This window comes from Salmo trutta, chromosome 14 (assembly GCF_901001165.1).
Source record: "Salmo trutta chromosome 14, fSalTru1.1, whole genome shotgun sequence".
Taxonomy (NCBI): domain Eukaryota; kingdom Metazoa; phylum Chordata; class Actinopteri; order Salmoniformes; family Salmonidae; genus Salmo; species Salmo trutta.
The window spans coordinates 81193169-81206162 of NC_042970.1; the positions used below are offsets into that span (position 1 = coordinate 81193169).

At 48.7% G+C, this 12994-nt stretch overlaps 1 protein-coding gene across 4 annotated transcripts in view; it reads right to left on the reverse strand.

Moving 5' to 3' along the window:
* The window catches only part of tsc2 (TSC complex subunit 2), a gene marked incomplete at its 3' end in the record, with an annotated part of 40478 nt that extends 27500 nt beyond the window's left edge, over nucleotides 1-12978 (reverse strand). For 2 of the 4 annotated variants that reach the window (XM_029689890.1, XM_029689887.1), the window contains 16 exon segments: nucleotides 924-1079; nucleotides 1179-1260; nucleotides 1511-1614; nucleotides 1983-2120; nucleotides 3079-3222; nucleotides 3321-3447; nucleotides 3804-3877; nucleotides 4716-4841; nucleotides 6257-6305; nucleotides 7172-7289; nucleotides 7744-7891; nucleotides 8001-8111; nucleotides 8508-8594; nucleotides 9694-9894; nucleotides 12612-12657; nucleotides 12787-12978. In XM_029689890.1, coding sequence (XP_029545750.1) covers nucleotides 924-1079; nucleotides 1179-1260; nucleotides 1511-1614; nucleotides 1983-2120; nucleotides 3079-3222; nucleotides 3321-3447; nucleotides 3804-3877; nucleotides 4716-4841; nucleotides 6257-6305; nucleotides 7172-7289; nucleotides 7744-7891; nucleotides 8001-8111; nucleotides 8508-8594; nucleotides 9694-9894; nucleotides 12612-12644 — 1698 coding nt within the window. 4 annotated transcript variants of the gene reach the window in all.
* Between the last annotated feature and the right edge of the window lie 16 nt (nucleotides 12979-12994).

Sequence of the window (12994 nt, forward strand, 5' to 3'; positions counted from 1 at the left end):
ATGTGTATGTGACCAATAACATATGATTTTATGTATTTATAAAGCCCCTTTTCCATTGTACAGAAACCCAGCCTAAAACCCCAAACAACAAGCGATGCAGGTGTAGAAGCAGGGATCTGAGCTAGAGAGAGAACGACCTCTCACAAACAAACACCTTTAAAGAGACAATCTGCAGTTCCTACATCCTTTACTGGACTTCTATCAAATGATTGATATGTACCCGTTGAATCTTGAAGAATATAACTCTGATATTCTGAGTTTGTCTTTATGGTTCATCCTTGCATCCACAGCTCTGTCTATGAACTTCAGAGTGGTTACATTTCTCCTGCCTCATCCCTCAGCTTTCAGTGGCGGGGTAACCACCTTGCTATCGTTTCAACTGCTGAATGGTCCTTTAACTTTACACACAATCTGAATAACACTCTCTCCTACCCTCCAGGAGGCTGGTGAAGTGGTGTGTGTCCTACCCTCTGGATGATGTCCAGGAGGCTGGTGAAGTGGTGTGTGTCCTACCCTCTGGATGATGTCCAGGAGGCTGGTGAAGTGGTGTGTCTCCTACCCTCTGGATGATGTCCAGGAGGCTGGTGAAGTGGTGTGTGTGTGTGTCTCCTACCCTTTGGATGATGTCCAGGAGGCTGGTGAAGTGGTGTGTGTGTCCTACCCTCTGGATGATGTCCAGGAGGCTGGTGAAGTGGTGTGTGTGTGTGTCTCCTACCCTCTGGATGATGTCCAGGAGGCTGGTGAAGTGGTGTGTGTGTGTGTCTCCTACCCTCTGGATGATGTCCAGGAGGCTGGTGAAGTGGTGTGTGTGTGTGTCTCCTACCCTCTGGATGATGTCCAGGAGGCTGGTGAAGTGGTGTGTGTGTCTCCTACCCTCTGGATGATGTCCAGGAGGCTGGTGAAGTGGTGTGTGTGTCTCCTACCCTCTGGATGATGTCCAGGAGGCTGGTGAAGTGGTGTGTAGTACAGCTCTCAGCCAGATCCACCAGTAGCTGGGTAGCCTGTCTCCTCACAGCCAGGTCTCTGTCCTCTGCTATCCCACTGAGCTGAGGAACCACCACCACCTCTATCAGCTCCTCCTGGGAAGGGCAAGGATGACAGAATCAACACGCAGGGAGAGATGGACAGAACGGGAGAGGGAGTGAGAGAATAGTTTTGGTGAGTGAGTGGGTCAGTACCTCGTAGAGCTGGCGGTTGGTGCTGAGGACAAAGGAGAGGATGTGAAGCACTTTGATCCTGATCACACTACGACTCTCATTCCTGAGAGAGAGAGAGAGAGAGAGAGAGAGAGAGACAGAGAGAGAGAGAGAGAGAGAGAGAACGAGACACAGAGAGAGAGACACAGAGAAGCAGTTTAACACTCAAACTTTCTTTCCCTTAAATACTGTTCAACATAAGACGTGAATGACAATCACTCAACGGGCCTATAACAACTTTTAGGTTGGTTTTTGTTTCCATGGTGACTGCCTGTTTTGGTATCCGTGGCGGCCATACAGCACTATTCAGTTACCTGAAGAACTTCTCCATGAGGCGGTGTAGACTCTGGATCCACCCGTCTTTAGCTGGCTGGATGGACTGGGCCCGGTACGATATCAGAGTCAGCACCGACGCATCCTGATGACATCACAACAACAACTCTTTACAAGAACAATGGAAGACAAAGTGAAGGCAAATAAGACATCACACAGAGACTGTCAGACGCAGGGAAAAAAGAGAGAGAAGGAAGGACCGAGGTGGAAGAGGAGGGCCTATGAGGAGGAGAAGAGGAGGAAGAGGAGGGCCTATGAGAGGAGAAGAGGAGGAAGAGGAGGGCCTATGAGAGGAGGAAAGGAGAAGAGGAGGAAGAGGAGGGCCTATGAGAGGAGGAAAAGAGAAGAGGAGGGCCTATGAGGAGAAGAGGAGGAAGAGGAGGGCCTATGAGAGGAGGAAAGGAGGAAGAGGAGGGCCTATGAGAGGAGGAAAGGAGAAGAGGAGTGACTTACAGGTCTTTTGTCAGCACACTTCTCCACCAGACTGAAGAACTTGTCAGATGATCCATGGAAGCCGTTCTGCTCATAGAGCTCCTCCACTGTAGTCAGCAACTCATACACTATGGACTTCAGCTCTGCACTGCCTATCGACTGGAGAGAGATACAATTACATACATTGTGCCTCTGTGCCTGCCTGCCTGCCTCTGTGCCTGCCTGCCTGCCTCTGTGCCTGCCTGCCTGCCTCTGTGCCTGCCTGCCTGCCTCTGTGCCTCTGTGCCTGCCTGCCTGCCTGCCTGCCTCTGTGCGTGCCAGCCTGCCTCTGTGCGTGCCAGCCTGCCTCTGTGCCCACCTCCTCTGTGCGTGCCAGCCTGCCTCTGTGCGTGCCAGCCTGCCTCTGTGCCTGCCTGCCTGCCTGCCTGCCTCTGTGCGTGCCTGCCTGCCTGCCTGCCTGCCTCTGTGCGTGCCTGCCTGCCTGCCTGCCTGCCTCTGTGCGTGCCTGCCTGCCTGCCTGCCTGCCTCTGTGCGTGCCTGCCTGCCTGCCTGCCTGCCTCTGTGCCTGCCTGCCTGCCTCTGTGCCTGCCTCTGTGCCTGCCTGCCTGCCTCTGTGCCTGCCTCTGTGCGTGCCTGCCTGCCTCTGTGCGTGCCTGCCTGCCTCTGTGCGTGCCTGCCTGCCTCTGTGCGTGCCTGCCTGCCTCTGTGCGTGCCTGCCTGCCTCTGTGCGTGCCTGCCTGCCTCTGTGCGTGCCTGCCTGCCTCTGTGCGTGCCTGCCTGCCTCTGTGCGTGCCTGCCTGCCTCTGTGCGTGCCTGCCTGCCTCTGTGCGTGCCTGCCTGCCTCTGTGCGTGCCTGCCTGCCTCTGTGCGTGCCTGCCTGCCTCTGTGCGTGCCTGCCTGCCTCTGTGCGTGCCTGCCTGCCTCTGTGCGTGCCTGCCTCTGTGCGTGCCTGCCTCTGTGCGTGCCTGCCTCTGTGCGTGCCTGCCTCTGTGCGTGTACCTGCGTGTACCTGCGTGCGCGTACCTCTGTGCGTGCCTGCCTCTGTGCGTGTACCTGCGTGTACCTGCGTGCGCGTACCTGCGTGTACCTGCGTGCGCGTACCTCTGTGCGTGCGTACCTGAATCTGCTGTAGTAACCTCTCTATGATCCCCAGCAGTATGTCCCATGTGACCACCTGGAGCTCCTTGCCATACTTCTTTATCAGTCTGGTGATGGACAGAACGATCTCATACGACACCATCTCGTTGGCACACCACATCGCCTGGGGGTTAAAGGTCAGGGGATGGTCAGAGGTCAAAGAAAAAACTCCTCTGATGCACCTTTAAAATGCTGAATCTTCCCTCCCTCTCTGGATCCTACCTTATAGAATGATGGGAGGACCAGGGTAGGGGTGTTCTTTAAGGCTGGGAGACGGTGCGCCCCCCATAGAGCCATCCCTACGAAGAACACTGCTCCTCTCAGCAGCAGAGAATCCTCCATATACGCCCTGACACACACAGAGAGGACAGGTTAGACACACACAGAGAGAGAGAGAGAGAGAGAGAGAGAGAGAGAGAGAGAGAGGACAGGTTAGACAACACACAGAGAGAGAGAGAGAGAGAGGGAGAGAGGACAGGTTAGACACACAGAGAGAGAGAGAGAGGACAGGTTAGACAACACACACAGAGAGAGAGAGAGAGAGAGAGAGAGAGAGAGAGAGAGAGAGAGAGAGAGAGGACAGGTTAGACACACAGAGAGAGAAAGAGAAAGAGAGAAAGAGAAAGAGAGAAAGAGAGAGAGAGAAAGAGAGAGAGAGAAAGAGAGAGAGAGATTACAGACACAGGCAGACACAGGGTTTGTTACCTCTCCTCCATGATACGGCACATGGTGTATATGGCACTATGGCCCAGATGAGTCCCCAACACCTTCCTCATCAACTGGAGAGAGAGGAGAGAGGAGAGAGGAGAGAGGAGAGAGGAGAGGGGAGAGAGGAGATGAGATGAGAGAGGAGAGAGGAGAGGAGGAGAGAGGAGAGAGGAGATGAGAGAGGAGGAGAGGGGAGATGAGAGAGGAGGAGAGGGGAGATGAGATGAGAGAGGAGGAGAGAGGAGAGAGGAGAGAGGAGAGGAGGAGAGGAGGAGAGGAGGAGAGGGGAGATGAGATGAGAGAGGAGGAGAGGGGAGATGAGAGAGGAGGAGAGGGGAGATGAGAGAGGAGGAGAGGGGAGATGAGAGAGGAGGAGAGGGGAGATGAGAGAGGAGGAGATGAGAAGATGAGAGAGGAGGAGATGAGAGAGAAGGAGATGAGAGAGGAGGAGATGAGAGAGGAGGAGATGAGAGAGGAGGAGATGAGAGAGGAGGGGAGATGAGCGGTGAGAGAGGGGGGGAGATGAGCGGTGAGAGGAGAGGGGAGAGAGGAGGATAGAGGAGAGGAGAGATGAGAGAGGGGGGGAGATGAGAGGAGGAGATGAGAGAGGAGAGGGGAGAGGGGAGAGATGAGAGAGGGGGGGAGAGATGAGAGAGGGGGGGAGAGATGAGAGAGGGGGGAGAGATGAGAGAGGGGGGGAGAGATGAGAGAGGGGGGGGAGAGATGAGAGAGGGGAGGAGGAGAGGGGAGATGAGATGAGAGAGGGGAGGAGCAGTAGTATTATCTGTTGATCATTTCTAACGGTTAGATGTTAGAATATTAATCATTACTATTATTATTGTTTAGTCAGATTAATTAACATGACAAGTAGATCAGACACACACTCCCTCACACACACACGTTGCTCACCTTCCAGCAGGACTCACAGAACTCCTTGACGTTGACGGTGCGACAGAGAGTGATGATGAAGACGGTGAGGGAGTCAGAGGGGAGGCAGTTATAACACACCACCGCATCCAGCACCTGTAGAGCCACCTGGACACACACACACACACACCGAGACGACACACACACCGAGACGACACACACACACACACGACACACACACGACACACACACACACCGAGACGACACACACACACACACCCCGAGACGACACACACACACACACCCCGAGACGACACACACACACACACCCCGAGACGACACACACACACACACCCCGAGACGACACACACACACACACACCCCGAGACGACACACACACACACACACCCCGAGACGACACACACACACACACACACCCCGAGACGACACACACACACACACACCCCGAGACGACACACACACACCCCGAGACGACACACACACACCCCGAGACGACACACACACACACACACACACACCGAGACGACACACACACCGAGACGACACACACACACACACACACCGAGACGACACACACACACCGAGACGACACACACACACACACACACCGAGACCACACACACACACACACACACACCGAGACGACAGACACACACCCACACCGAGACGACACACACCCACACCGAGACGACACACACACACCCACACCGAGACGACAGACACACACCGAGACGACACACACACACACACACCCACCCCGAGACGACAGACACACCGAGACGACAGACACACACACACACACACCGAGACGACACACACACACACACACACACACACACACACCCCGAGACGACACACACCCCGAGACGACACACACCCCGAGACGACACACACACACACACCGAGACGACAGACACCGAGACGACACACACACACACCGAGACGACACACACACACACACCGAGACGACACACACACCGAGACGACACACACACCGAGACGACACACACACACCGAGACGACACACACACACACCGAGACGACACACACACACCGAGACGACACACGACACACACACCGAGACGACACACACACACACACCGAGACGACACACACACACACACACACCGAGACAACACACGACACACACACCAAGACGACACACACACCGAGACGACACACACACCGAGACGACACACACACCGAGACGACACACACACACACACCGAGACGACACACACACCGAGACGACACACACACCGAGACGACACACACACACACCGAGACGACACACACACACCGAGACGACACACGACACACACACACACCGAGACGACACACACACACACACCGAGACGACACACACACCGAGACGACACACACACACACACCGAGACGACACACACACACACACCGAGACGACACACGACACACACACCAAGACGACACACACACCAAGACGACACACACACCAAGACGACACACACACGTTAGGGGTTAATGACCTCAAAGAAAAAGCCCGGAGTTATAAAACCTTGACATCAGAGTAAATGAAATACTACCTCTATGTCTGTAGAAGCTGTTGTCCTGTTACACAGGAGACAGATCTTCCTGTTGGACAAAACCACACACACTGAGACCCCACAAAAATATTATACTAACAAAACCACACACTGAGACCCCACAAAAATATTATACTAACAAAACCACACACTGAGACCCCACAAAAATATTATACTAACAAAACCACACACTGAGACCCCACAAAAATATTATACTAACAAAACCACACACTGAGACCCCACAAAAATATTATACTAACAAAACCACACACTGAGACCCCACAAAAATATTATACTAACAAAACCACACACTGAGACCCCACAAAAATATTATACTAACAAAACCACACACACTGAGACCCCACACAAATATTATACTAACAAAACCACACTGAGACCCCACAAAAATATTATACTAACAAAACCACACAGACCCCACACAAATATTATACTAACAAAACCACACACACTGAGACCCCACACAAATATTATACTAACAAAACCACACACACTGAGACCCCACACAAATATTATACTAACAAAACCACACTGAGACCCCACAAAAATATTACACTAACAAAACCACACACACTGAGACCCCACACAAATATTACACTAACAAAACCACACTGAGACCCCACAAAAATATTATACTAACAAAACTTTGACCAACTGGGGACATTTTGTTGGTCCCCACAAGGTCAAATGCTATTTCTAGTGGGTTTAGGGTTAAGGTTAGAATGAGTGTTAGAGTTAGGTTAAGGGTTAGGAGCTAGGGTTTAGGGTTAAGGTTAGGGAAAATAGTATTTTCAATGGGACCGAATTGTGTGTCCCCACAAGGTTAGTTGTACAAGACTGTGTGTGTGTGTGTGTGTGTGTGTGTGTGTGTGTGTGTGTGTGTGTGTGTGTTCTTACTGGACCATGACGGATACGTTCTGGTCGAGGTAGCAGCTGTTGAACTTGACCAGGTTGACCAGGACGTGGAGGAAGTCAGCGGTCAGACCAATGTCCATCCACAGCAGGACAAACCCAGCTGCAGGTGATCAATAAATTAAAATCAACCAATCAGTCAAAATATTGTGACCAATCAGTCAATATCTTTATCAAGGGTCCCAGTTGGGCTATTCATTGGGCAAGTGAATATCTCGTGGACAGACTCCGTAACATAAATGGTATTGTAACATCTGTCAAAAGACTGTGGGATGGAACGATCTACATCACATGTCAAAGTTTTATAAAAAAAAACATTATTTTACCTTTATTTAACTAGGCAAGTCAGTTAAGAACTAATTCTTATTTCCAATGACGGCCTAGGAAGTGGGTTAGTGGGTTAACTTCCTGTTCAGAGTCAGAACGACAGATTTTTACCTTGTCAGCTCGGGGATTCGATCTTGCAACCTTCCGGTTACTAGTCCAACGCTCTAACCACTAGGCTACCTGCCGCCCCAAGTGCAAAAAGGGTTGATGTTGGAAGGTGTGTGTCTCACCTATGTCCTCCTCCAGGTAAGTGATGTCCTTCCCGTTCTCCGTCAGGGCCTTGAACACCTCCAGCCTGTCAGACAGGTCCTCATTGGACGGCTGGTAGTCTCTGATCACCTTGAAGAAGAAGGCCCGCAGAGGACCCAGACGCTCACCCTGGTAGACACACACACACAGAGAGGGAGGCAACATACACAGGATGTCAACATACCTTCAGGGAACAAGAAAGTATCTGTGGTGCCTCCTTTAGTGTGTGTGTGTGTACCTGTCCCTGTATGATAGCTCTGAGGAGCAGCAGGACAGCATGTCTAGCTTCAGGTGGCTGTTCTGGAGTCAGCATGTCCTCCACCGCCTTCCATACTGCTTCCACTGCATGCTGTCTCACACACACACACACACACACACACACACACACACACACACACACACGATTAATAGACGGTTGGTTGTTTAGCAACAATAGCGACGCGTGCTCAGAAACAGACCGGGTCGACTTAGATTGTTGGCAACATGGAAACTATACATTTCATCTCCAAATGTTTATTGAAAACAAATACATTTGCACAGTGAGCACTTGTCTCTTAAATACATCATTACAGTTGTTGGTTAGCTAGACGTGACCTCAGTCAAAACAAGACATGGTATGAAGAACAAGATAAACAACGAGCTGAGAAGAGCCACCTACGATTCCCCACACGGCAGCTTCCTGTCGCTGTCTGGCCACGTAGAATCACAACACACACACACACACACACACGGTGTGCTCTCTCACCTCCTCAAACTTCTTGGCCTTGGCCAGGTCACAGACATGGTTAGCAACCCGGATTCTGTTGCTAAGGCCACAGTCAGGGTGCAGCTCCTGAAGAGAAAAACAGCATGGTGGTCAGAGACAGAAAACGGATTGTGTGTGTGTGTGTGTGTACACTATGTGTGTGTGTGTACAGTATGTGTGTTTTTTTATTTATTTAACCTTTATTTAACTAGGCAAGTTAGTTAAGAACAAATTCTTATTTTCAATGACGGCCTACCAGGGAACAGTGGGTTAACTGCCTTGTTCAGGGGCAGAACAACAGATTTTACCTTGTCAGCTCGGGGATTCAATCCAACTACCTTTCATTTACTGGCCTAATGCTCTAACCACTAGGCTACCTGCTGCCCCATACCACACACTGTGTACAGTGTGTGGTATATATGTGCTGTGTGTGTACAGTGTGTGGTATACATGTGCTGTGTGTGTACAGTGTGTGGTATGTATGTGGCATGTATGGTGTGAGTGTACAGTATGTGTGTGTACAGTGTATACGGTGTGTGGTATGTATGTGGTATGTATGTGGTATGTATGGTGTGAGTGTACAGTATGTATGTGTACAGTGTATACGGTGTGTGGTATGTATGTGTACAGTGTGTGGTATGTATGTGGTATGTATGTGGTATGTATGGTGTGAGTGTACAGTATGTATGTGTACAGTGTATACGGTGTGTGGTATGTATGTGTACAGTGTGTGTACAGTGTGTGGTATGTATGTGGTATGTATGGTGTGAGTGTACAGTATGTGTGTGTACAGTGTATACGGTGTGTGGTATGTATGTGTACAGTGTGTGGTATGTATGTGGTATGTATGTGGTATGTATGGTGTGAGTGTACAGTATGTGTGTGTACAGTGTATACGGTGTGTGGTATGTATGTGTACAGTGTGTGTGTGTGTGTGGAATGTGTGTACAGTGTGTGCGGTGTGTGTGTGGTGTGTGGAATATGTGTGTGTGTGGTATGTATGTGTGTGTGTATTGTGTGCGGTGTATATGTATATAGTGTGTGTGGTGTGTGTGTACAGTGTGTGGAATATATGTGGTGTGTGTACAGTGTGTGTGTGTGTGTGTGTGTGTGTACAGTATGTATGTGGTGTGTGTGTAGGTGTATACAGTATGTGTGTGTGGAGTTGCATCACACTCTTACATACCTTGAGTATATCTAGCGTGATGATGAACTCTGAGGGCTTGCTGTCTGTCTGCTTGCTGGGGGGTCGAGGGGATCCCAAACCAAATATCCCCTTGACCTTGTCCTTCAGACTCTCTTTACTGGGCTGCTTGTTCATGGCTGGGGGTCCAGGAGGGGTCCTGTGGGGAGGGACCAGACAGCTTACACTGGCTCTACTGGGCCTCTGGTGGAAACAGAGGGAGGAAAACCAGCAGGGTCAGGGAGAGAGAGAACATGAATAGTATTGGTGGTAGGGAGAACATGAATAGTATTGGGTGGTAGAGAGAGAGAACAACATGAATAGTATTGGTGGTAGAGAGAACATGAATAGTATTGGTGGTAGGGAGAACATGAATAGTATTGGTGGTAGAGAGAACATGAATAGTATTGGGTGGTAGAGAGAACATGAATAGTATTGGGTGGTAGAGAGAGAACATGAATAGTATTGGTGGTAGAGAGAACATGAATAGTATTGGTGGTAGAGAGAACATGAATAGTATTGGGTGGTAGAGAGAACATGAATAGTATTGGGTGGGAGGGAGAACATGAATAGTATTGGGTGGTAGAGAGAACATGAATAGTATTGGTGGTAGAGAGAACATGAATAGTATTGGTGGTAGGGAGAACATGAATAGTATTGGTGGTAGGGAGAACATGAATAGTATTGGTGGTAGAGAGAACATGAATAGTATTGGTGGTAGGGAGAACATGAATAGTATTGGTGGTAGAGAGAACATGAATAGTATTGGGTGGTAGAGAGAGAACATGAATAGTATTGGTGGTAGAGAGAGAACATGAATAGTATTGGTGGTAGAGAGAACATGAATAGTATTGGTGGTAGAGAGAACATGAATAGTATTGGGTGGTAGAGAGAACATGAATAGTATTGGGTGGGAGGGAGAACATGAATAGTATTGGGTGGTAGAGAGAACATGAATAGTATTGGTGGTAGAGAGAACATGAATAGTATTGGGTGGTAGAGAGAACATGAATAGTATTGGTGGTAGAGAGAACATGAATAGTATTGGGTGGTAGAGAGAACATGAATAGTATTGGGTGGGAGGGAGAACATGAATAGTATTGGGTGGTAGAGAGAACATGAATAGTATTGGTGGTAGGGAGAACATGAATAGTATTGGGTGGTAGAGAGAGAGAACAACATGAATAGTATTGGTGGTAGAGAGAACATGAATAGTATTGGTGGTAGGGAGAACATGAATAGTATTGGTGGTAGAGAGAACATGAATAGTATTGGTGGTAGAGAGAACATGAATAGTATTGGTGGTAGAGAGAACATGAATAGTATTGGGTGGTAGAGAGAACATGAATAGTATTGGTGGTAGAGAGAACATGAATAGTATTGGTGGTAGAGAGAACATGAATAGTATTGGTGGTAGAGAGAACATGAATAGTATTGGTGGTAGGGAGAACATGAATAGTATTGGTGGTAGAGAGAACATGAATAGTATTGGGTGGTAGAGAGAGAACATGAATAGTATTGGTGGTAGAGAGAACATGAATAGTATTGGTGGTAGAGAGAACATGAATAGTATTGGTGGTAGAGAGAACATGAATAGTATTGGGTGGGAGGGAGAACATGAATAGTATTGGGTGGTAGAGAGAACATGAATAGTATTGGTGGTAGAGAGAACATGAATAGTATTGGGTGGTAGAGAGAACATGAATAGTATTGGTGGTAGAGAGAACATGAATAGTATTGGGTGGGAGGGAGAACATGAATAGTATTGGTGGTAGAGAGAGAGAACAACATGAATAGTATTGGGTGGTAGAGAGAACATGAATAGTATTGGGTGGGAGGGAGAACATGAATAGTACGATCCCGTGTAGCTCAGTTGGTAGAGCATGGTGTTTGCAACGCCAGGGTTGTGGGTTTGATTCCCACGGGGGACCAGTACGGGAAAAAATATATATTAAAAATAATGGATGAAATGTATGCATTCACTACTGTAAGTCGCTCTGGATAAGAGTGTCTGCTAAATGACTAAAATGTAAATGTAGTATTGGGTGGTCCATTATTCCACTCCTCTTTGGGAACTTTGTATCATTTAGAAAAGCCATGGAGTTGTCTTGATGTCTCGGGACAGTTGGTTATCAATGTACAGTTTATTGACCATGTTTCCTCACGTCCTACCCACTCGCCTCCTTTTAACCAACAAGGTTGCTTCTCCTCAGACTTTCAATGTTAAAAAAAAAAAATAATTATACCAGAAATAAAATTCAATTCAATGTGTTTTGAGTACACGGAATCAAGTAAAGATCAATTGAGAGAGCCCTGGCCCAACTTTTTGCATTACGTGACAGATAAATGACAGAGACATGCCCCAACATCACACCCCTTCTCGACATGTTGTTGTCCTTTGCATCTGTGATTCTCCAGAAATTAGTGCACCTCCAGGCTGCGTGCACACGCATGCGAAGCGAGCACATCAGACAGCAAACAATTTCCCAAGAAGCATTCCATTCCTCTACACATACTAAATGGCCTTTGATATGATATCCATAACGTTGTTGTTACATAAAGAGAATAATAACCGCTTGTAAAGAAAGCAGCTAGGAGGACTCTGTTGTGGTCACGGGAAAGTGGTAGTTTGTGTGTCCGTGCTAATATAGAATACGTCCCAAATGGCACAATCACTACATATAGAATACAGTGCCATTTGGGACGCATATAGGCTATACTTCAGTAGCTAGTCAGTAGTACCTACAACCTCGGGATCAGTGGCAATCAGCTACTGAGTTCTAGCTGGGGAGAGAGAGTGTACCACGAAACAAGCCAGGGGAATGTTGAAAGAATTCTCCCTGTCAAGCAAAGAGAGAACCGAGTGAACAACGATAGCTAACTAACGTTAGCTAGTTCTGTTTTAGATGTATCAACAGTACCCGGTCAGGTGCCCATTCGTGCACGTTCAACATCCGTCCGGAACAGCTGACGAAATAGCGGACAGGGAGAGAGAAAGAGCGACACAAACAAGCACTAATAAATACATATTGTTGACTAGCTATCTGCTTGTTTGAGTTCCAGACGTAGGGCTTTAAAAACAACGGAAACTCATACCTTCTATCGATCTAGATGCGTTTCTGGCGTCATTCACGTGAGGCTGGCAGGTGGACAAACTACCGAGCAAGCCAAATTCATGCATTTAGAATTTTTATCCACATTTTTCTAAATCTTTCCCCAAGTCAGATCAGTCCCCCTACTCGACAACCGGATGGACTGTCGGGCACTTCCTTTAAAAACACGTTTGTCGCGGGAGCTGACGGGA